Below are 24,562 nucleotides of genomic sequence, written 5' to 3' on the forward strand. Positions count from 1 at the left end.
ACATGCCAGACTCTCCGCAGTAGAATAAAATAGATATTAAAAAGAAAAACATGGTCAGGGAGTGCTGTTTTCTGATAACGTGCATTGCTCTTCTGCTCCGGTCACTAGTAAATCATCAGTTTCGTTGCTCCTCTGCCTCTGCGAAGAGACCGGGCTGGCTGCCCGGCCTTCCCCGGGGGCTCGGGGATGCGCGGTCGCGGCAGAGGCGCATGTTTGAGGGCTTCCCGGCGCAGGCGAAGGCGAGGAGAGCAGCGCGGTGAGCGCTCACCAGTGACCGCCGCGGTCGGTGCGAGCCGCCGGGCGCCGGGCACCTCGGGGCCGCCGGCACCGCCGCGGGGCTGCGGGTGCTGCGCGTCGCCGCTTCCCGGCCGGGATCTGCAGCGGAGCGGGGTTGCCGGGGTCTGGTACGTACCCGCGCGAAGCCCGCCCGGGGCTGCCGCATGCCCGGGGCGAGCCTGCCGGGTCCGAAACGGGCGGCGTTTTTGGGGGGAGCGGCGTAGTGCTTTGTCTGAGCCACCGGAGCGGGGAGAGGGGGCGCGCCCGGGCCGGGACCGGCGTTGGGGCCGGGCCGGGCCCGGCGGGGCGGAGGCAGCCGCGGCCCTGCAGAGCCGGGGCGCCGCGCTCCCCGCCCGGGCACAGCGCAGCCCCCCGCGGGCCGGCCCGGCCCGGGTCCCCGCTGCGGGAGACGCGGAGCGGCGGCTGCTCCGGCCCCGCGGGGCGGGTGGAAACGCCCCGTTGTCCCCTCCGCACGGCTCGTACCTCCGCGTGGGTGCGGAAATGCGAACGGGCGCGGTGCGCAGCGCCGCGGGAACTGTTCATCTCGCTTCGGCGACCCCGCACCGCGAGTCCGGGCCTGTTCCCCGAGACGCGGTGGGAGATGCCGGGGGCCCGGAGACCCGCCGCTGGCGGGGCGAGCAGATCGCGCGCGGCGCTTGGGGCAGCCCCCAAATTGCCGTTATCTGTTTAGCGTTGTTTATTCTGCCTGCTCTGAATTTTTACAGAAAACGCAAACTCTTGCCTTTACCCTCTCTTTAATCCCTTTAATACCGTGCACGCGGCGTATGATTCACTCTCTTTATTGGTATAAGATTACTCTTTAATTGTAGCGAAAATCTATGCTTTCAAAAACATTAAAGGGTTGACGTTTCTTTTTCCAATACAAGCCAATATTCAGATTACATGGACACTAATCAAATAACCCGGGCTATTTCATTTGTCAACATGTTCATAAGAATTTTCTACCAGGCGTTAAAGGCATTTATACGGAACGACATCTTTCAAAAGCAATGTTGCTAGTCCGGATTTGGGGAATATTTGATCATGACAAGACGTTTGATGGTTGTATTTTGCATACCAGCTGTGGCGCAAATCGCTTGCTGTCTCACACAGAGTCGTAATTTGTATCCTGCGAGTATTTTTTGCGAGGCACTAATTTTCATTTTAAGCCGTTTTATCAGTGTCCGCAGCTCCCAGAGTAGCCGCATAAATCAAAAGTGTTCTGGCAGAGGCTGCGGAGGCCGGCGGGGAAGAGGGGCTTGGAGGAGGGGTGCGTGCGTGAGTGTGTGCATGTGTGCGGTTTTTTTGTTTCTTTTTTTTACTTTAAGAGGAACTCCCCTTTTTGAAGTGCACTGAAAGAGGGAGTCCCGCGCCCCGCCTGAGCACCCCCTCGCTGCAGCCCGAGCAGCCGCAGCTGGCGGCGGCTCCCGGGCTCCGCCGGCGGCAGGGCGGCCCCGGGGGGGGGGCCGGGGGGGCCGGGGCGGCGCCGCGGAGGCGGTCCCGGGGCTCCGCTCTGGGCGGGAGCCGTCGCGGGGCGGAGGGCGCAGAGCCGAGCGGAGCCGAGCCGAGGCGTCTCCGGGGGCGGGCGGCCCCGCCGCTGTGCTGGGGGCCGGCGGGGCGTAGCGGCCGCGCGGGGAAGGGGCTGCGCAGCGCGACGGGGCCGCGCCAGGCGCCCCGCGGGGGACGGCGGCGGCGCGGGGCAGCGCGGAGCCGGAGCGGGGCGGCGGCGCAGGTGAGCGGGGCGGCGGCGGCGGCGGGGCGCGGGGCCGGCGGCCCCCGGGGTGCCCGTGCAGCGGGGCGGGCGCGGGGCTCCGCGGCGGCAGCTGCCTCCCCGGCGGCCGCGGCCGCGCGGGCTTCCGCGGGCCATCCCCGGCCGCTGTTCGGGATGCGGCTGCCTTTGGGCACCGGTGAACTTCCGCGGAAACGCCTCGCACTGCTCTTCGGTGTTCGCTGATATTTACTGCGGTTGTACCCGTTCTCCTTAGCAGGAATTTTTGCTGGTCAAGTTAGGAGCTGCGCTGGCTGTCATTTAATAATGTCACATTGGTCATTACATTTGCAGATCCCTCCAGGAAAAGGTTTCCGTAGGAATGAAGTTCAGTGCGAACGTTTGAAGCGTTTTAATGCCTTTATTCTGCAATCGCAGAGGCACTAGTTGAAAGACCTGACAGTAATCTTGGTGGAAGGCGTGATTTTTAAATAGCTCCATATTTTAATATAGTTGTTCTTAAATAAAAACCTTTGCAGTCAAACATTAAATTCAGTATTTAAAAATTAATTGTGGCTCAGGAGCTATCCCTTATTTTCAGCTGTTAAAAAATGCTAAATGTGGTACTTGACCACTCGTTACCGTTTTTAAATATAGTTGGTAGTAGGGAGGGGGATTTATTTAGGCAGTGGGAAGGCAGGGAGATGAAAATCAATATTTATTTTTTTCATTCTTCAATGTGTAAAACTATGGCAAAGCATAAGCAGCTCTTTGAGAAAGCTATTTTTTTTCTGGGATTTAAGCATCTTCCAGTATTTCAAAGCAAAGCAGAGCTGCTTTGTAGAACTCCTATATAGAAATATCATCTTACAGAAAAGAAGAATTAGCTTTATTGCCATATATAAAAATATTAATATAAAGTCAAAATATTACTTTAGCTTCTTTTATCTGAATGCAATTTGACCAGATGAAAAATACAAAAACAAATTCCATATAAAGAATGTGGCTTGCTTAGGATGTTATATGTGTGTATTTTCAGATCTGTAATGCTGTGAACCAGTTAATGTAATTTTCCTACAGCACAGTAGTATGTTACTTGCCTATCCTATTAGTAAGTACCAGGTCAGAGAACAAACAATTTTATTGGAAAACAAATTATTTGGTGTCAGATCTATTTTAGTTTACAAAACACACTTTCTGTTGGAAGATTTCTTTGCTTCATTGTAGTGTAAAATCAGCAGTTTATGTTGTTCACCACACTTTCACATTACACAGTGTTATTCAACTCAGTTACTTGCTGTTAGTTGACATTATTTAATGTTTAGCATTAATGTAAAGAACATTCATGTAAGTTAATGTTACTTAATACTTTTGAAGAAATCTCCAGTATTAGCCATGTGCAAGTGAGTGCTGTCAATTTTAAAATATCCCTCTTCAAATACACACGATAAACTTACAGGAGTGCAAAAGCTTACATAGCTGTATGTATAACCATATGCATAGTTAGGAATGTATGTGTGTGTATATATATATACATGTGTATATATATATATATGTGCATACATGCAAATATACACACATCTGTCTGAAAGAAATGTTTGAACAGCTGTCACTTTTTTTTTGAATCAAGAGCTACCAAAAATAAATAGCAGGACTGTTAAATGCAAACTTACCTTCTATATCTTGAAAATCAATCAGATAAAATATTTTCTTTTAATTTCCGAAAAGGAGAGATCAGTTTGAGTTAGACAAATAGAGAGGAAAAATGATTTGTGACTGTTTTCGCTAGTTAGGAATTTTGTTTCTGCCTAACTGTGTTTGGACCACGGGCTGGCTGCTGGGTGGCTGGTTGTTTCTCGCTTTGCTGTGGCGAGTCGTAGGGAATGGTGACTTTGTCTGCCCGGCTGCTTACGTGAACGAAGGAATGCACAAGTCTGTGTGAGAACAAACGTGTTAGCACGGGAAATGCTGGCCTTACCAATCCTTTCCCTGCCGATTTTGTGCCTTTGGTAGTTTGAAGATGAAAAGAGAGAGGAGAGGCATGTTTTTCTAGCAGGCAGCGGAGCAGCGCTGGGGCGGAGGGCGGCAGGCGGGCGGTGGGATGCTCACCCGGCCCAGAGGCGCTTCGCCTGGCTGCCGCCAGCTCCCGTCCCGCGCGGTGACCGGCGAGGGAGATGGGGGGACCCAGCTGCAGGAGGAGATTCTGCGGATCATGCGGATGGATTGGGGACGGAGCGGTCAGCTGTGTGACGGCACGTTGATGATCTTAGCGTGGTGCCTATGGTAGCGCGAGAGCAAGTGGGCCTGGCGGGCTCAGCAGCTGTGCCTGACGGGTACCTCAGCACTGCTGCGCTGCCGTGTGTGCGTACTGGAAAAAACCTCCAAACTACCGTGGCCGGGGGCCTGTGTCTCTTTTAATTACACGAATCAAATAAAGATTTTGCTGTAAATGGATACACACATACGTGTGACAAGAAACTTTCCTGCAGTCTGTTGACAGACAATAAGTTTGCATACTTCTTTTGCCTCCAAAAAACTTTGCTGCTTTAAAATATGTATGTTCGGTGTATGCTCTTACTGTGTGTGAGAAAAGTAAAGGAATTTTTACATCTGTTTTCTCTCCTCTTCTGGTTGTTTGCCGTAAAATTCAAAATTTGAGTGTATTTCTGAAGAGTGATCAATGCCAAAACAGTGGGAGCAGAAACTAGACCAAGTCACCAAGACACCCGCTAGTGCAGTTCAGCTCTGGACTATGAAATACCGTGTGATGCATGTACTGTGCAGCTGAAATTGTGTTAATTTGTAACATTCACAGTCTGTTAATATAAGAAAAACCTCAGACCTGGCTAGAGAGTTACAGCATACTCCCTATATTCCACAGGAGCCCTATTTTTAGGTCTTAGGCCTTGAAACTGCAAGAGCAGAAGTGTTGGATAAAGGTAGTGCTTCCATTAGACAGAAGAGCAGTGGCCAGTGGAGAGGCAGCCCTTCAGTAGTGCCCCGCAAAAACCTGCAGAGTATAGAGCTAGAGCCAACTCTTCCCTTATTCACAGGTGAATTATCTGACTTTGGAATGAATTGGACCCTGATGGATGGTACTAACTTGTACGTTTGATCAGATGCAGTGCCAGACAAAAGTAATAAATTCTGCATCTAGGGCCAACCCAACTGGAAAGGAGTAGTGACATTTTATGCAGCATGGACTCAAATTCCTAGACCTAGTCTCTCTGAGTGGGGTGGCCAAGGGTAAATGGATTTTATCCTTTCTAATCAGGACAGCGTATTATTTACCATTGCTCACTGTCCAGCTTGAAATATCGAGGGCACTGCTAGTGCCTGCACTGCATTTCGTGTATCCAGAGCACTGAGAGGTGTGGGAAGGGGACAGGAACGATTCTGTGCAGGGTCAGCTCATGTTCAACCCAATTTATAATCTCTGGTTTACTGCAAGGTCTGCTATGTCAAGGAGGGCTCCATGTGGAGCTATGCAGATGCTGTTGCATCACACATCACAGCAAATCCATATGAGTTTTCCTGTTATGTGAGATACTCCATCCCACTCCTGCCTACCCCATTACCTGTCATGGAAGATACTGGCAGTAGATATGGGGGTTCGTTGTGTAATTTTCCAAACAGCTGAGGGAAGTTAGACACTGAGCTCCCATTTGAAAGTCAGTGCGGATAGGGTATATTACTTTCCCGGCACTTGTTCAAATCTCAGTTAGTTCCTCATCAAGGTAAGTCTGATGCTAAATCTCAGGCATTTCATTCCTGGGCTTCAGATAAAGAACGGAAATTCCATACTTGTGATGGTTTTGGGAGCACAGATGCAATCTGCCTCTACTTCAGAGGTCTGCATGTCTGTGGGACAGCTGCCATGCTTCAGGAGAGGTCTCACTTCAGCTGTCCCTGTGCTCAGAGAAAGAAGAAAGAACTTCACAGAAGCTTTCCTTTTAATCCGCACCTCCAAATGGCTCCTGTATTTCACAAGACTTGCTTAAGGCAGATGTGGTGCTTGAGGTATTTACTCATTTCCGAGAAGGGATTTTAGGTCTGTCTTCTTCATTATTGCCACTGAAGTTTGAGAGTCTGTTCATAATAAAAAGATTTGGCAGCTTCATGATTCACTAGGCTGGGTATCCAGCCAAGATATAATGATGGTTCATCAAAAGCTGTCAGCTTGCATCGCATGCACTGTGGATTTCAGGTGATGGAGGACAGTCTGAAGACTGCAAAGCCTTTAAATTGTAAGCTTTGGAGAACTGCTCTCTGAAGATACCATGATGGTACAAAAGCACCCCAGAAGCTTGGGGATGTCTGATTCACAGTAAAACCTTCAGACTGGGCTTGCACTCCAGAAGGGGCCAGTTTCTAGAAGCTCAAAGTAGACATGAGGCTCTTCACTCCTCGCATGTTCTTTTCAGGGGATGCTAGACAGTGATTTTTCCATGTTTCTAGCTACTCTTTTGAGGGTCTTGCCAAGCCAGAGTTGTGCAGTTGCTGCCAAGGAAGGTATGGAGGAGGGAAACTAGGGACAGCTGAAATGCTAGGGAAAAAATATTTTCATGCATCAGGCAAGTTCATTCCCAATTTATTTGAAATGGTACATTGGCACTACTGGACTTTCTCTGGATCTGCTGACCCCTTTCTTCCCTTGGATCCAAGTTTGCCACCATACTCGGAGGGGAGGAGTATGGCCTGTGGGCTATTTCTCAAAGGTGAACTGGGGGCTCAACTTGAGATGAAGAAATAAATGACACATAGTTTTCTTTCTTAAAATCAGCAGCAATTCTTTCCCTTCCAAGATAATACTAGACTTTTTCATACTCTGCTTGGGATATGATGACTTGACTGTCTGAGATGGGCAAACCTTCAGCTAACTTTGTTCAGCTCAAACTGCCTGGGAATGGCAGCACGTGGCTGTATTTCCCTGTGTTCTCCACATACACTTGTACAATTTTCTTCATGTACATAGACTTTTCAAGGGTATAAGGTGTGGAGGAACTACTTCAAGCTTAAAAGGAACAGCTCACAAACCTGTGTTTGAACTGAAACTTTATCTTGCAGTAGCAATGAGCTAAAGGAAATGGCTTGTTTAGACCTTCCATGCTTTAAAAGGACCCACTAAGCTTGTAATTTAATGGATTTAGAAAACAGACTGCAGTTTGTTTCAGGATTTATTTTTCAGGTTTGAGAATTACTTATATCTTAAAACAAGACTTCTCAATCCCTTTCTATTAACTTCTTGCCTTTCTTTCCACTTTAGCTTGGATTCTTTTCCTTTTCAGTGCATAACTTGAATAAAAAGAGAAAAAAATCTTTGCACAAAGGGAAAGAAAAGTGTAAAAGTTAAAAAGTGGATCTTCTCACTTTTTCACCTCTAATTCCCTTGGAATTTTCTTTATGCATAAGAATCTTTGGTTCCTTGTAACAACAGAGAATGATAAACGCTGCAGACAGAAGCACTCTGTCTGCATCAGCTCAGTTCCTTTGCTAGCTGTAGTTTATCGTGTATGACACCGCATGTCTGATCCTGGACTCTTCAGTCCGACAGACCTCCTATTGAAGTCAAAGGGAGTTTTGGCTGTGGCCACAGGAGTGCATTGGCACGAAGTCACAGGTTATGTGCTTCAGGGTAAACACTGTCACACATTTGAGTACAGAGGAATAAGTTAAAAGGTGAAAGAAATTATGGTTCCTGTGTTTAAAGTGTTTTTTCAGTTCTGTTGACATTGGCAAATGCAGGGCTATACAGTTTAAGTTAATCCTTGATCTGGAGAAAGGCCAGAGCAGATGTATGAATGGTCATACATGATCATGGGAGACTGGGATGATGCTGCTCAGGATCAAACATTCAACAGTTTTTATGAATAACTTTTGTTTTTTTTCAAAGTAGGATATTTGCTTTGAAAGGAGTATCACTATATGCAAATTAAGCCACGATTAAAATGGAACGTGAAGGTGAAATTGAAGAAGCTGTTGGAAGTTTTTTTTAATCAAATTAAGAGAAACAATTTTTATTATTCCCTTCCATTTACAAGTTTAATGTGCTGAGTTAGCACTAAGCATTAGCATTAGAACTAGCACTAGTATTAAGTTCCAGCTGAAAAGTTTCCCCTTTTGCAAAGGTGGTTCAGTTGTTACCTTCCCACTGTCAAAGTCAATCATAATATTAAGCAAGGTACAAGCCCTTTTATCACCACCAAGAAGTGAACAGCAGTGCTACAGTTCAGCATTGTCAATGTGACAAGGAGAACTGGTCCAAATCCTAGGAAAATAGAAGACGTGGGAGTCCTTGCTCAAATTGGTCTTTCTACATTGGGCATTTCCAGACCTTTCTTAGGAGAGCTTGCAGTGACATCTGAAGGCCATATGGTATAAAATCAGGGATCTGAAAATTAACTCAAGATTGTTCCAATGCCTTTTTCTCACCTCCCTCCCACCCTCTAGAAATGTTTTTTCTCAAATCTGAGGAAGCTGCCTAAAAAAATTTCAGGAAGGCACAAGTTTTAACCCAAGCTAGTGAAAATGGGATGAAATGCAAGAACTAGGAAAAGGGGAGAGAGAGAGGAGTAGCATATCTGCAGGGTTCCAGCTTGGAAGAGCATTTTAGCAATTGAGCTATTTCCTAATATAAACGGTAGACTGTTGGACTGTAGGATGGGATAGGTACAGACAGAACTGCCCCAGCATTGGGGATGTTTGGAATTTCTGAACCAAACAGATTTGCATGTTTTCCAGCCACTGGCCAGGCTGGGTCACCTGGGGCAGCAGTTGGAGCTAGAAAGTGGGTGAAGAACAGGGAGCAGGTTTTATACAACTAGAGATGAAGACTAATAGGAACCACAACTTTCCTAGCCTGTTTCGGGGGATCCTGTTGTAATCCAGAGGAGGCAGAGAGCCTGAAATTCAAGGTTTTGATGGAACCCAAGCAGAAGGATGGGGAGGGTACCGGGCATCAACCATTCCCACCTCCTGTAATCCTGGTGGAAGAAGGGGCAACTGTTTTTAACCTTGTTTGCATTATCTGTTCATGCTTGCAAAGCCACTTGTAATAGTATGTGATCAAAAGTGCCAACTAATGCATGTTGTTCTTTCTGAAAAGCTTGTAAGAAAGTGGAAAGTGGAAAATAGCTAAGTAGTATCTTACACTGCTGAAAGGCACATTAATTCCAGTGGGGCTACTAGTCTTCATGGAGAAACATAGGAAACCACCCAGAAAGGGTCTTAGTAAGGAAGATCTGAAAGCGGATTGTGTTTTAATCAGGCTGCTCTATTAACTGCATGTATTCATAGAGGTCTCCTGAAGAGCTACACGTGGAGATGGGTAAACCAAAGTATTGGAGCTATATCCTCAAAGGAGACTGCTAGAATTACGTGCTACATTATACTGAAATGTAGCAGGTGCTGGGGTGGGGGGACTAAATCCTCTAGATTAAGATTAGCAAAACCAGCCTCAAGTATCGTAGTTCACATTGTAAGAGACTTGGCATAGACTATTCCAAAGTCATCAGGTTGAACCCTTTTCACTAGCAATTGGTGTGCTGCTTCTGGGAGCAAGCAGCTGGGAGCAATGGTGGTGAGCACCATCTATTTCATATGCTTGTTGATGAAACATCCCCAGTTGCATAATCCATAGGGAGTTGCCTGCCTATAGGTACTTGCTGTTTGTCAGATCTGTCACACATCTCAGAAATCAAGATGCAAAATCCATCACTCAGGGACATGGTATATGTGTATCAGATACTCTCTGAGGGATGAAGAGGCCATAAAACAGCAAATCCCTAAACCCATCCATATGAAGAATTCACATCTGTGACAGATAGAATATGGAGAATACCCATCGTCTAACAGGTGATCTGAATCTAATGTACTACTAATACACTATAAATATTAATTTTATTTCACCCTTTCAGAGACATGTGTGGGTGAGCCCAAAGGGATAGGAACTGCTTATGCAGAACGCGAGAGAGAACGGCAGGATTATGTTGCATAGGGGCCTGTGTCTCCAGGAGGCAATGGCATTCCCAGCATTGGCGGTTTGAGGCAAGCATATCATTGCCTACATGATACAGAGCTGAAGATATGACCTTCACAAAGAAGCATGTGACAGAGTTCTGTAAATTTAGCTATACAGTAGAAGAGGAGTGAGTTAGTCAGATGTACAAGACAGCTAAAGAATCTGTAAGAAATGGGAGTACAGGAGAATTATTCCTCCTTAATCAGGTAGACAAAATGTGGAAATCACTAACATAAGACAGGTGTAATTCTGATGTAGTGTATCTGTACCTATATGTTAAATGAAATTGCATCAAGTCCTCTTTTTTAGCACAGTAAAAGCAAAAAGAGAGGTAGTTGCCTTGCTCTCTCTCTCTCTCCCACTCCAATGTCCTGCACAGCAGCTCTGAGACATTGTGCAGAATTCTCTTCACACTGCCACCAGACAGGTTAATACCCTCCATATATGGTGGAAATCTCATCTCTTCAGGCAGTTTCTTGTGTTCAGACTCATTTTAAAAGTTCTGTATGAAGCCTGTGCTGTTGCTGAAATCAAAGGAAGCTGCTAGCAACATCACTGTGAGCAGAAGACCCCTCCACGCAGAAATACAGAACTACCTTTCCAGTTCTGTTTTTTTCCTTGTTGAAAGAAAACAAGTAACATAAGCAACTGTATCTTGTATTTCCTTTGGAAAAATCATTGTTTTGATATCACCCATGAAAATTAGAACTCTACAAAAGAAATTGCATTACTTGGAAAACTTGAAGTGCTTGACCTGGTGGCACTGGAAAATACCTATGGGGATATCTAGGTCACTGAAAGAGTGGATGGCAATTGTGGATGCTCTAGTACCAGAGCGAGGTGAGAGAAGGATACCTAACTGGTTAAGAGATGCAGAGATTGTTTGAAGGTCATGCTAAGAACAAGAACAGAAGTGGTGGGTTCAGCTTGGGAAAATAAGGGCGGAAAGAGCGAGTGGGAACCATGTAATTCTATGCTTTTGTAGGTGTTTGCAGGTGTAGGTATGCCAGGGAGATAGAGACAGGAGTAACTGAATGTACTGTAAGAGCGGTAGGTCTGATGGGAAGTTGAGCTAAGGGAGATGAAGTTCTGATACTAACCTCAGGGGTTCTTGGAAATCTAGGGAAAAAAAAATCATTTTGGCATAGCCTTGGAGCATTCATTGTTATGATCATTTTTGCTGTCCTTTGCTCACTATGAAGAATGTGAGCAATTCACCCAGTTCATTCTGTCAAAGAAAAATGCCATGCATTCTAGTATGTCTTCTCCATTTTCCATTATGACTCCATTAATTATTATCTACTCCATAGATTCTTAATAATTAAAACTTTCCTTAGACTGTGAGGACTGTTGGCAAAGATGAGAGATTTCAGTTGGGACTTGATTTACATTTAAATGAGCTCAAGTACTAGGTTCAGGGGTTATTATAGAATTTCCATTTAGATTCAAGTCTGAGGTCTCTGAAAAGTAAGAAGAGTTTTGCAAAAATCAGGCATTCTTGGCTATGGCTGAAGTTTTGGCTTTGGATTGTAATGAAAGGAAAAACATGTAGAGGTCAGTCTAGATTCAAATCAAACTTCTACCACAATTCAGAGGTATGTGTATTTCAGGTTTCTATTCTGGCCCACTTATAAGTGATCTTACTTTGTTCTTTGTTGTAGCATCAAGCTCATTTCTCTGTTGTAAGTGCTGCACATGGTGCCATGCGTTGACAGTGTTGGTGCTATCAGGTTGCACTGACTCTTACAGAGTAACTCTCCTGCACTGCAGTCTGCCTCAGTGTAGCCACAGAGCTGCCCACCCGCCCTGGGGAATCTCGCAGATGTCCTTTGGACAGCAGTCAGACCTGACCTTGCACACAGCAGCTCCTTGGCTGTCTCTGGACTTGCAGTGAGTGGTGGGAGAACGGAAAAGAACAGAGCTGATCAGGTCCTGGGCAATCTCCTGCCCATCCGCTCTTAAGAGTTACTTTACAAAGTGTCACTGACATGAGTATTTCATTGGACTTACTAGGGGAAGAGCACAGGGCAGATTTAAGCTTGAGATGACACTAAGCTTCCCTGAGCCTTGCTGAAATGGCATCTTCATGTGTCTTCTGACACTACCATTGCCACCCACGGCAAGTCCTTTCACTGATCCTGCTCTCTCAACCCTGCTGACCTCCGTTACATTAATAGCTGTTCAAGTAGCAAAAGCAAAAGCTTGTGGGAAATCTTCAGAATTGCATTATCATGTTTGAACTGGACCATTTGGGGCTTTGCTTCTCATTTTTAAGTCTGCTTTTAAAAAAGGAACTTTTCTTTGAAGGTGTCACCAAAATCTGAAACCTGGCTCCAGGTACATAGGACAAAGGTAAAATCTGTGTTATTAAACTTATAAAAAAAAGTGCCATGCCAACTGGTAAGTTTCTTTAATAGGAACAACCATTTAAAAAGTAACAGATACTTGCATAGCTAGTTATCTCCTCTTGCTCTCTTATTCCTGTTGTGCTTGATCCTTTTATCTCCCTTCAGTTCCTCTGCTGAGTTTGCTTTTCTCCACCAGAGGATTCAGAAGGTAAATCAGTTCAGTTTCTCTCTCTCCTCTCAAACAGTTTTTCACGACTCAATCCTTATTTTCAAGGAGGTCAGTATTTCAGATCTCCAGGATAAAGACTGTGGCTGGGAGTTCCCCTCTTAAGCGTCAGGAAACCCTCTACCTTCGTCTGTGCGGGAAGCAGGACAGTTCTGTGGGTGAACCTACATTTTGCAAGAGACCTCTGGGCTAATGCTGGCCCAAGTCAGAGAGCCCGCAGGATGCAGTGCAGCCCTTTGCAGCCCTGGCAGCTCCATTTTGGAAGCAGCACAGCCATGCTGGCCTGCTGTTACCCCTCCGCTCATGAACTCTGACTCTCTAACACAAGTGTGAAGCTTGCCTGTGCAGGGGAAGAGCTTTCTCATGTGCTATTTTGACACTGTGGAGAAAAGATTCACCCTTTTCCAGGTATTAAAGATGCTGCAGATTATCATCACTCTGCAGCTACCAGCAGCACATCTTCAGCCTCCCTTGTCTGTTACAGAAAAAGCACACTAACTTTAACCTGCGCTCCCTCCCCAGCAGCACCCTGACCAGACTCTATCAAAAAACCAGCAGCTGTGGAGGCAAGCACGATTATCCTGCCTGAGCAGAGGGGGACAGGGAATGCATCACTCACATACGATCATTAGCAATTAATAATTATTATTAGTGATTAATGCCAGGCAGGTGCTCAGAAGCTGTGGTGATGCAGCAAGTGAACAGCACCAGGGACTCATCCTGCTGTCAGGTTGTCTCAGGACACTGTATTATGCTGAGATGTTACACTAGGTGAGGCATGGGACAAATTATTTGACCTGCCAATGGTTGGATCGTCCCATGTTGAAAGTTTCTGACGCAAGGCTTACTGTAACAGGCCCATTTGCTGTGTACACACAGTACATCTTTTTCCAGCTGTTCACAAGGCTGATCCTTCACCGTGAGAGAGGGACACAACCATACCTGCCACTTTGAGACTCTGGCATTTATGTCTGTAGCTTTGGGGAATTTCTTTTGTCCATCACTGATCTTAAACTAATTCACAAATCACTTAGAAACAAGCAAGCTATAATGGCATATAGAGTTTGAGGGATGCTTGGGATGGGATACAAAGAATACGTGCTATTCAGAAGTACCAGATATTCATTATTAGGTTCCATTTCCCCCTCTTCCATCAATCTGGAAGAATTCAGTGGAACTGAAGGTGTGTGTACACTGATTTAGCTGCCTGGGAAGAGGCCAGCTGCCTTTGAGATGGAGCAATGCTTCTAATGAGGAGCGGTAGCTTCCCTTCCCCTGCACAGAAGGGGCAATAACCCTGCGGGCACTTCTGCGGGACAGCGAATAACGTAGAGATTCCTATGTCGGGGGCATTATTTCCTGCCCTTGCCTTTGAAAGTGTGGGAGCCCTTCTGTATTCATGATTTTGGGAAGGACAGCAGGCAGCATAGCTAGCAATGCACACATACCTGAGAACTGTTGCTATACTCGCTTTAACCAACAGGCTCAGAAAAGCTCTCCGGGTTAGAGGTGTGTGCAGGGTTGGGCTCTGGGAGCTGGTGGTTTCAGAATCCGTCTTGCAGGAATCAAGAAGAGCGGGGCAGCCGTGCTGAAGCCGGACTTGCCCTTTGTGAATCTGTCTTTGGACGTAGGTGGTGGCAGAAATCACTAGGTGGTGCTGTTACCCGTAATTCCCGTTCTTTTTCGGGGCAGCCTCGCGGTTTCGGTCTGCGGGAGAAAAGATCGCTGGGTTTTTGACAGCCCTTTGAAAGCTGCTGAAATAGAGGCGGGAGCTGCCTGGACGTGCGTGTAGTTTCTTTGGCCCTAGTGTCTGTGCTTAGGCTAATATTTCTGGAGGAGGAGACTGACTGCAACCAGGGAGCGCCCGCCCCTTTTCTAAGAGAAATGCACGTGCCGAAATCCAGCATTCGAGACTCCTTTCCCGTTGCAGATTCAGCCTCGAGGGCCCTGGGATCCTTTTTCCTTGGGATTGACACCCGTGTAGCCAAGGTGCAACACTCTGCTAGTTTGCACATAGAAATTAGGATGAATTTCACAGAAATGGAAATCTCAGTGACAGGAGTTGCCTCTAGGGTCATAAGTGGATAAGTAAAGTAATGTTAGAAGAGATCAGGAATTACTTGTATGTAACTTCTTTAGAACAACGAACTGGCCCAGGTTATAATTCATTCCCCCCCCCCCCTTTTTTTGATGCATTGAAACACTGCAGATGCCAACTTTATTTTTTATTGGGTTGGAGTTTTTATTTTTGGTACTATTTAAAAATGAGTATGACTACTGTTTCCACTTATTAGAAGTCAGTATAGTTTAAATGGAAACACACATATATGTGAATATGTTGTATATATTTAGGTAAATCCTATATATTGTATGAATATATACACATATACATGTCATCATTTTGTTCTCACACAAACAGTAACTTTAGGAGATTATTTGTAATCATGCAATGAAATTCATTATTAACAGAAAGCCATGACCATTGTATCCTCCTCTCAGATGCTAATCTCTAGCAAGCCTTCTGACCTTTTTATACCCTTTCTTTTACCCACCATGCTTTGTCTTGCTTGTCTGTTTTAGGTCTTTATCTTTCAGAGTTTTATTACTTACTGCATAAGTAACCATGTATTTCAGTATTTTCAGGGTTGGGATTAGACCTTGCCTAGTGGAGGAAGTTATACAGAATTAATTAGACTGATTTATAAACTGATTTAGTTAAATCAGTGCAACTCTCCTGAGCACTTTATATCATTTCGATTTAAGTCATGAATCACAGAGTAACAAATCAATTCTGTTGGCAGAGAATGAGAAAGATTAGACTGGATCTTCAGCCCTTCTATCTCAGTATTTATTAGGCTAAGGCCTCTTCAGGGCTTGTTGATGTTCTCTTTAATTTTCTCTGCCTAATGGACCTGATCCAGCTCTTGATGGCATAAATGAGGGTTTTTTCCATGACCTCCAGCTGGGAGCTGGAGATGGCAATATCTTTATTAAAAACCTAGAGAAGCTTAGAATAACAAATAACTCAAACCTGCCTCCTCACTGCATGCAGAGTTCCCAGACTGAGGCCCACAATACTGGAGAGATCATCTCTACTCTGAAAAAGTCATATTATTTTACATGATAAAGGCAAGATAAAGGGCAAGAAAATACAACCTTTAAGTACAGCAGTCTCTACCAACATTATGCAAGAAGTGTCACCATGGAATGAGTCACAGTCTGATTGATCTTCCTAACAATAGCAGATAAATAATATCTCACATAAATATTGAGTTGGGATGAAATTACCTTTTATTACTCCCCAGAGATTTTGTGGGTTCAGGCTGAATAGATTCAGGAGTCAGGGTATTCCTGGTTTTGTAACTGCCTAACAAGAACCTAGACTGATGTTGCCATGCTAAATCAAAATGCATTTCTATTTTTGTTCTGCTTCTCCACCATCCTTCACATCCCTACCAACTACCAATAATAAATAAGAAGAATATCTGGGAATATGCTAAACAAGAGTGTTCTGACTTCCGTCGATTGTAAATTTTGCTTACTGTGCCCAAAGCTTCTTGTTTATGGCTCTAAAGAGCAGCAGTGCAGAAGCAGCTGAACTCTTGAGTGTCTGACTGCTCCAGAAAAGAGTTTACAAAGCTAAGCTTCGGTTTAGTGCAAAGTCAGTTTTCTCTTTCTGAACTGAATGCTAATAAAGCTGTGAACTCCATAACCAACAACATCTTAGCGTGCTCTAACAATTCACCTACAGTTCCTGAATGTCTCTGTATTCTAAGTAGTGACACCTCCTGCCATTTCCATCTGTATTCCAAATGTGATTTCTTGTTTATTTTACAGGTTTACGATGGAACTTACATCATTGCCTAAATTCCTTTGGACAAGTGACAACAAACTTCTGCATCACCATTTTCCGGACATATTGGCTACTGTTCATACCACACAAGACATTCCCAAAGAAGTCATTTTTGGACCATGCATGCTCCAGAACACCCTACTGGACACTGTAGCTTTTATTGCTCTCAAATGTTCTGACAAAAGGAACATCCATTATGTATTTAAGGTAGGGGAAAGCATCTTTTAATGTTAGTCATTTTAGAAAGGGCTACGTCCTCCCTTAGCAGGTAACAGTGTCAAGGGGTAGATTTTTGTTTTGTTCAGCACAAATAACAGCTCCTTCAAAAGGGAAAAGTAGCCCAGTTTGTTTTTGATTTATGAGCTGAAGACTGGAGTGACTTCAGTGAGAACTTTCCTTTCCAGGAAGAATGCAAAGTCTTACTTCTGTGCTGATGATTGATGATCTGCTTCAGCACTGACCAGGAATAGGAGGAAAGAGAAACAAACAGTTTAGGATCTTCATGCTCCTGCTTCGTCCTTACAACCAAAGGACAAAGAAGGCCTAAAATGGTGTGTGACAGCCCTGGGAGAACAAAGAGGGAAGAGTGTGGCATTGCACTGTTTCATGCAGGTAGTGCATTTGCAGCATTTGTAGACAGATCTGAGCAAGCTTTAATACAATTTGCTCAGTTATCCGTAAGATTGAAATTACAGAAACAGGGATTTCAGCGCAGGTTGTATGAACTGTGTAAAATATCGGCAATCAAACAGTTTGGCAACTAGTCCACACAATCTTCAGGCAACCACAAGTTATTGCTATTAGTACATGAACTTGCTAAAGTGACCTCAGATATGTCTGTCTGTGTGCAGGTGCTCTTTTCAGTTGCTGTGAACAAAGCTATAGAGATAGGTCTGCAGAGCAAAAGGAATCATCATGTAGGGAAGGTCAGAAGCCCCAGGATGGTGATGGAGTGAGTGCAGGCAAGCAATTTTCCCACACATAGCATAACATGGAAGGATCTGGGAAAGATCTAGGTTCTCCTAAGATTTATGTGCCCTGGAGGAGAGAAATCCCAGGGAGAATATAGGATAAGGAAAGGGAGATGCAGTCGTTCGTAGTTAGTTACCTGTTTGAGACTTTTGCTTTAAGCAGGTTTAGAAAGAGAGGAAGAGGCTTCACGGCTTGGCTGAGTATTCGTTTGGGTCTCTGGTACAAGTTTGCCTGCTTGGACAATGTTACCAGAACCCAGGTGAACTGGCAGCCCGTTGGAGAAAGATCCCTCCTGGAATGAGGCTATATTTCTGGAATATTTCTATATTTCTCCTGGGAGTTTTGGAATGACTGTAGACTCAAGGAAGAGCCTCAAAGGGTTTATGCATTGGGGTAGCCCTTGAGAGGGATGGCTTTTGTGTTTCGCTACATTTGAGCTAAGTAGTTGTTATGCAGCCATGAAATTGGATGCCTGAGTTGGCTCAGATCTCTGTCTTTTGGCAGTAAATATATGAAATTCTGTGCAAATAACTGTTTCAGATGTAATCCTCAGTCCCACATCCTGTTTGCTAAACCATCCAGAATTCAGGAACTGGTGTTAAGCTCCTAACTCTCTGTGTAGACAACAGATGCTGTCATGATACCATTATATTGTCATGGTATTGAGGGGAAAAACAAGAAATGAACTTTGATATGCTGGCTATGGTAAAAAGAAGGTGCACATAGGAATGATTTGGCCTGTGGAGTCTCTGCAGCTGGGGTTCATGTTGATCCTAGTTCAGCAACAGTCTAGCAAGACTTCAGGGAATATTTTTTCCAGCCAGGGTTTCCTCATCTTGGACTTTTATGTTTAGTCCAAAAGGCTATTCTGTATGTTTTTTCTCATATACTTGGAGACCCTAATTTGAATTCCTTGGGTCAATTTGTGCCATTGATCAAAGAAAATGCCTTGGCAGCCGTGGGCACATGTGGCTCATTCCAGCCAGTCATTTCCCCCAGCAAAGCAAGCCAGCCCCTTATAAAGCCGTCCCTCCCACTGAGCTCCTCTGCCCCTTACAGCTTCCAGAGGTTTTGGCCTTCAGGTTCCAAGGAGGAGCCTTATGCTCTTCCTTCTCCTCCAGCCTCTATCAAGGAAGCCAGATCTCCTTAAAGCACAGTTGTAATTGAGCCCGTTGCGCTGTGAAGCCTTTCCCTTATACATGGATACAAAGGATTCATCTAAAGGACTGACCGGTGAGGTAGAGGATGGACTTGCAGGACTTGTAGTGCCTCTTTACACAGGTGAAAACTAAAGCTGGCTGAGGCTTTTAGTTTACTGCACCCAGGTCTTATATTCTGTCCTTTTTTCCTCCCCGCATAGCTCTTTACGTATGTTCAGCTCTTTCTCTGAAGGCCTGGTTCCCAGAGGAGTGGTGTTCCCTTTGACTTTGCTTAGAGCTCCGGGTGGGTGCTTGGTATTTCTGAAACACAGACACTAATAAATGACAGCCTCTGTCATAGCTATTAGTTACAACCACTGCGTGTGTGGGTGGGTGTGCTTGTGTCGCTGTCAGACTTTTGTATTTCTCAATCCAATCATTGTTAATTACCATGGCATTTAGAGAGAACCAGTTGCAAGACATGCTAATTTATTTTCTCTTTTATCCTAATTAACTCTTAAACTAATGGCATCTTAATGTTTCATTCTTGTGTTCAAGCTACTAATATGATCATACTTTTGCAAGGTAGGTAATAATCAGAGGGAGTTAAGAACAGAAAAAGAAATAGCCAAAATACTGTTTCTGGTACAAAACACCAATGAATGGCTGCCCCACAATTAGTGGAAAACAAAGAGCCATACATTGCTTGGGGTGAAATTTAGATCATGCTTGTCATTAGACATTTTTCATTTCCCAACTTCTTCCTTTCAAAACAATGACTTAGTGCTTCAGAAGTTAGTTGGTGCTTTTTGTGTGTGTAAATGTTGCCCTTGATCGCCCTGTGTTTCTGCCTCTGAGCTATGAAAATCTTCCCCATCTTTCAAATGCTGCAAAGGACAGATCTGCTGTGGTAAACAGCAAGGAAAAAGCTATAAAGGAATTAATCATTCCCTATTCAGAGCAAATGCAATAAAGTAAATTAGATGGGAGCCACACGCTGAATGGAGAAGACCAAAACAAATGTTGTATAGTTATATTATTTCCAGAGCATGGTCAACCTGCGACTAAATGACTCAGAAGTCTGGTGGAGAAAGGAGTGTAAGTGACTGAGGACTATGCTGTAACATATACACAAAAGGGATATTTAATTTGAGCAGTAGACTTAATATTAATTTTTTAACTTTTGGGTGCCCGACTTTGCAACTTAAGTAACATTTTTAAACTTAATCTATTTGTTATTTCTTAATGCATATATACTGAAAGTAAATCAAGCCCTCACTACTCTCAGAAATAATTAAATGAACAGTATTCTTCTGGTGAGTTATTGTCTTTCTGGATGCCTTGAAATGAATTTAAACTGTTTATCAAATGCAGGAATATGAATACATCATTTTATTTCTGAAGAATGAAAGGCTTTGTATAGGTGCATCCTAGTTGTATTTATTAAAATTAATATTTTTGTAATCTAGCCAAACAATTTTATATGCAGATGTTGCCTCGTTGGTGTTTTGAAACAAATAATCAAAATTACTCTTACACCTTCTGATTCATATCCTCTCTTGTCAGTGGTATGAAGCGCTCCACATGCCTCTGGCCAGAGCGTGTGCTTATTCCTGGGCTCACACAGAAGTGTTCCAGGGACCTGCACATCTCGCACCCACCAGACCACAGCATTTGCACCTTTCCTGATTCGTATCCCATTTCTCCATGGGAACGAAATCCCTACTTACAGAGGAGCAAGCCATCTATAGCTCTGTGAACCACACCTGGAAAGACTCATGAGACAACCCCCAGCAGGTAGAGGGTAGCATCCTTGCCATGAGAGGGCTGGAGACGGGCTGGTGCACCGGCTCTAGAGGTGCCAGGCCAGAGCAGGTTGCCTGTGAACACCAGTGTCTCCTTCTCCCTCCCACTCAAGTGTATTCCCAGAACTGCCATTCATCTTCGTCTCTCTTTCTCAGTCCTGTTACTTCCACACATCCACTCCCCGGTTTTCTCCAGCACTGTACGTGCGCCTTGCCCCAGCACGGCAGCTGAGTTATTCGCTTAGCTGTGATCAGCACTGAATCCTCACAAGGTAAGTGAGCGCACTCAGTGTTCACACGGGAGAGGCCTTCTCTCTATCACAACTTCCGAATTGATCACACCTGTGATCAGACTGATGGCTTTGGCATGCTGGCTCTGAATGAGGCAGAGAACAGGCTTCGCTCATGAATTCAAAGTAAATCTCTTTGTTTTGCATCCCAAGACCTGAAACTTCCCTTTTTTGCATCTTGTCTTACAGGTAGACGTTACATCTGTGCACAGTCCCACAGGACTGCCTTGGATGAGACTTGTTCAAGCAGCTGCCAATAGCAAGGAGCAGAACTTGGAAGCATACTTAAAAAATAGCCAGCTATATTATCGCTCCACCAGGAAAATCGACAAAAATGAGGAGCTCCTCGTCTGGTATGATGAGGAGCTTTCCAGCCTCCTGGGTTTCAATGAGATAAAAGCACAGAGTCCCCAGAACGGTGAGTATGAAATTTCTGGCTGTGCAGGGGTCACAGAGGACTGAAATGAGTCTACAATGTTTTTAGTATGTGGTGATCCTGTAATACAGGATCTGACACTAGCTGGTCAGCTAAGATGAAAGACTTTCTACCTTAGGGATTGAGCTGGAGTCATAGAGCGAGAACAAATATGCAGTTCTCAATGCTATTTTTGTTGTTATTTCCCAACAGAGGATAGTGCACTAGGGATTAATGCTGGAATTTTGAAAGCTGTGTAAGGGACATCCTGCACCTGACTCCCTTCAGTTCCTAGAAGTCTAACGTATCAGTGGGAAATGTGCCTTTTTTAGCTCCTTGGGGAATCAGATATAGGCTAACGCTCAGCTTTAATCTTGTAACTGAGCAGAGCTATAAAATATGTAACAACTCAAGCACTACTTCATACAGCACAGTCCTATTTAGCCTAGGACACAGTCGGAGGAAGGAAAAGGGCATGATTTTCATTCTGAGATGTTATTAGGAATTTATTGCTCTAAAAGAAATTGATTTGGCTGTTGTAGAAAGAATACAAATCTAGATTACAGAGAGACCAAGCCAAACTGGAACAAAACTCTTTATATGATCTTTTTGGTTGATTTAAACACAACTTACATAGCTTGGGTTGGTAAATTTATAAGGTAATGTGCTTACCTGTAAATTGGTCACTGAGTTGTGTCCATCCTCTTCATCACTAATCAATCATCCCAATAAATTAGAGATGCAGTACATCCAAAGGCCAGCAGGAGATGGTATCATGCCAGTGCACCTTCCCCGTTCTTTCTGTCCATCACTGGCATTGTCTCACTTAGAACATTATTTCCTATGCCACAGGCATCGGTGCCTTGAGGTATACAGCAGTTTGCCAAGTGAGCATGAGTAAGGGCTTCAGGCATTGTTGTCGGATAATTTGTAGAAAAGTATTAAACTTTCAGAGTATCCTATGCAGAAAATAGAGGCTCATGCCAAAATCTTTGGGTCAAGCTTTAGAACACCTTGTAGGTTACATGGGTACATAGAGTCTGATGTTCAGCCTGTATTAAAAGTTAGTGACTTACCTGGAAAATGTAGGCAGAAATCTAGGTTCAGACTTTGAACCACCATAAAGTTTATAAGGTTTTATCTAGACTGTTGTGTGCTGCTAAGTTTATCTGATACAAACATGGCCTAAGAGTATAAATGAAAGCATTTTTGCAAGTCGCTTATGGAGGCAAATATTGGTGAGTCATTTTCCATAGCAGCATGGGGCCTGATTCTGCACTGGCATTAGTTTTGTCCTATGTAATCTTGTATGACACCAGAGATGCTTCTGGTTTTTATCCATGTCAACGACAGTGGTCAGGATCTGCATCCATCCATGATTCTGACTGCAAAACTGATCATCTGTTGTCTGTTTCTGCAGAGCTGAGATGCCAAGAATGCAACCGAGTCTTTAAATGTGAGCATTCCTATCTCTCCCACGTCCGCTTCCTGTGTGTCTCAGAGAAGAGTGCCCTGCTATGGAGAAACTTCCAGGACCCAAAGACTGCAAAAGGCAGCTTAGCTGAGCAAACCACAAATTTTCACAGCCTGGCAAGGGATCTAGAGGTCAAAATGGCAGCTCGAAAAGATGATAACCATGGTCTCACAGGAGAGAGGAGAGCAAAATCAGAAGAGGCTGAGAATAATAGGAGCAGGAAAACGGTGTTGTTGGAGAAAACCAATAATCTGAGTGAAGAACATACCTGTGGGGGCAAGGAAGAGACGGGGGGAGAGCATGCATTGGCTGGTTCCTTCTGGAAGCTTAGTTCAGGGAGGCAGTCAGCTAGGAAGGATGCTTTAGAGCAGAAGCAGAGTGCTTTCACTGAGGTAAGGAGGATGAAGGACAAACTGAGGAATGAGAAACCCAAGGAATCAGAACAGGAGGATGGCCCAGTCCCACTTGGTAAAGAGCAGGCGTCAAAGGAAGTGTTGCTGAACTCCTCCGGCAGTGCATTCTCCTTTGTGTGGCCCACCAGTGCCCGAGGAGAACAGAAGAGTGCTTTCAGCAAACCCAGTAAGTGTCTAGCAGAAAGAGCTGCAGTAAATTCTTCTCATCCCATGAACGACTCAGCAAAGAGCCTGGGGGAGCTGTCGGGCCTCATTGCCACCACAGACATCATGTGCTGCAGCACTCTCCTCAATTCCAAGTTCTTTGTCAGTGATTTGTGCAACTCTCAGATGCTGCAGACAAGCATCACTCGGAGCAATGTTTTCCCATATACCTCAGAACCATGGCCCAAACAAACAGGAGGACAGTTACAAAACACAACCACCACTTCCTCCTCCTCCTCTTCCTCCTCCTCTTCCTTGACTCTCCTTCCCCCCACCTTCACATCATTTGGAGTAGCTGCCCAGAACTGGTGTGCCAAATGCAACCTGTCCTTTCGCATGACATCCGATTTAGTCTTCCACATGCGGTCACATCACAAAAAAGAATATTCCTCAACTGAATCCCAGTGCAAGAGGAGACGGGAGGAGAAGCTAACATGCCCAATATGTCATGAGTACTTCCGAGAACGCCATCATTTATCTCGGCACATGACTTCCCATAATTAGAGCTGTGCAGGCAGATCTCACCAAGAGACTGGGCAGGCTGGGTAAAGAAGGGGAACAGAATTCATTTGTATCCATTTCTTTTTGTGTTACATTAATTTCTTACAGGAAACCACTGTTTACAATAATTTATAATAGATGCTTCGCAAAAATATATATAATGTTTACAAGAGTCTGAATGGATTGTAAGTTCTGAAAACTCAACCGAGTCCCTGTCAATCTATTTTTGAGGAAATAAAATAGTGAAATGAATGCACACAAAGTATTAATTTGCAAAGAGTTGGGAACAAAGTCATTGTTTTGCATACAGAATTTGCTTGTATTTGATTTGCTGGTGCCTGTGCAATATAATGTAAATACAGAAGTAACAACATGCTCACTGAATCTAGAATCTTTAAGCACTAAAAACATAGTGTTTTTGTGCTAAAAGAAAAGAAGTAACTGTTTTCTGGCAGCTTTGGCAGACTCTTACTCTATTATGTTAGCCGGATCAACACACTTGATCAGATTTGTGACTCTGAGGGAAAACCTTATATCCCATTATCTCCTTGGCCTTGGAAAGGAGTTACAGTTCAGACTCTATCTGAGATTTGTGACTGGCAACAACAGACAAATGCACAGCCAAAGAGGATGTGATTTGTAAATCAGTACATCTGAGTTCTGTTCTAGGCGCTGCCACTTTTGAAATATCTTTTAAAAAACCAAATCAACCTGGATCTGGATCAAAATGTGACCTGTTGTCAACATTATTGTGTAGACAGCAAACACAAATTCTGCCCTGAAGTGTGCTCACAAGATCTGTGTGACATTGATGGGCGTACAGAGCCAATGGGGCAGAGTTTGGCCTGTTTGTGTTTTTTTTCTTTGGATATACTAAAGTAAGTAACTAGAGTGTTTGAGTTACTGTTAGTTACTGAT

General features: G+C 44.5%; 1 protein-coding gene across 2 annotated transcripts; it reads left to right on the top strand.

Moving 5' to 3' along the window:
- The first annotated feature begins 81 nt into the window (after window positions 1–81).
- On the top strand, window positions 82–23,896 carry ZNF488 (zinc finger protein 488). 2 transcript variants are annotated; one of them, XM_064513988.1, is made up of 4 exons: window positions 82–404; window positions 16,416–16,638; window positions 20,827–21,055; window positions 22,473–23,896. In XM_064513988.1, exons 1-4 carry the CDS (start codon window positions 187–189, stop codon window positions 23,645–23,647), a joined length of 1,845 nt encoding a protein of 614 aa, XP_064370058.1. In that variant the 5' UTR covers window positions 82–186; the 3' UTR covers window positions 23,648–23,896. The 2 variants fall into 2 exon arrangements, with proteins under 2 accessions (XP_064370058.1, XP_064370059.1); XM_064513989.1 differs by lacking the exon at window positions 82–404 and adding an exon at window positions 1,760–2,008.
- Window positions 23,897–24,562: the final 666 nt, after the last annotated feature.

The sequence above is a fragment of the Dromaius novaehollandiae genome, chromosome 6 (genome assembly GCF_036370855.1).
Source record: "Dromaius novaehollandiae isolate bDroNov1 chromosome 6, bDroNov1.hap1, whole genome shotgun sequence".
Classification (NCBI taxonomy): Eukaryota; Metazoa; Chordata; class Aves; order Casuariiformes; family Dromaiidae; genus Dromaius; species Dromaius novaehollandiae.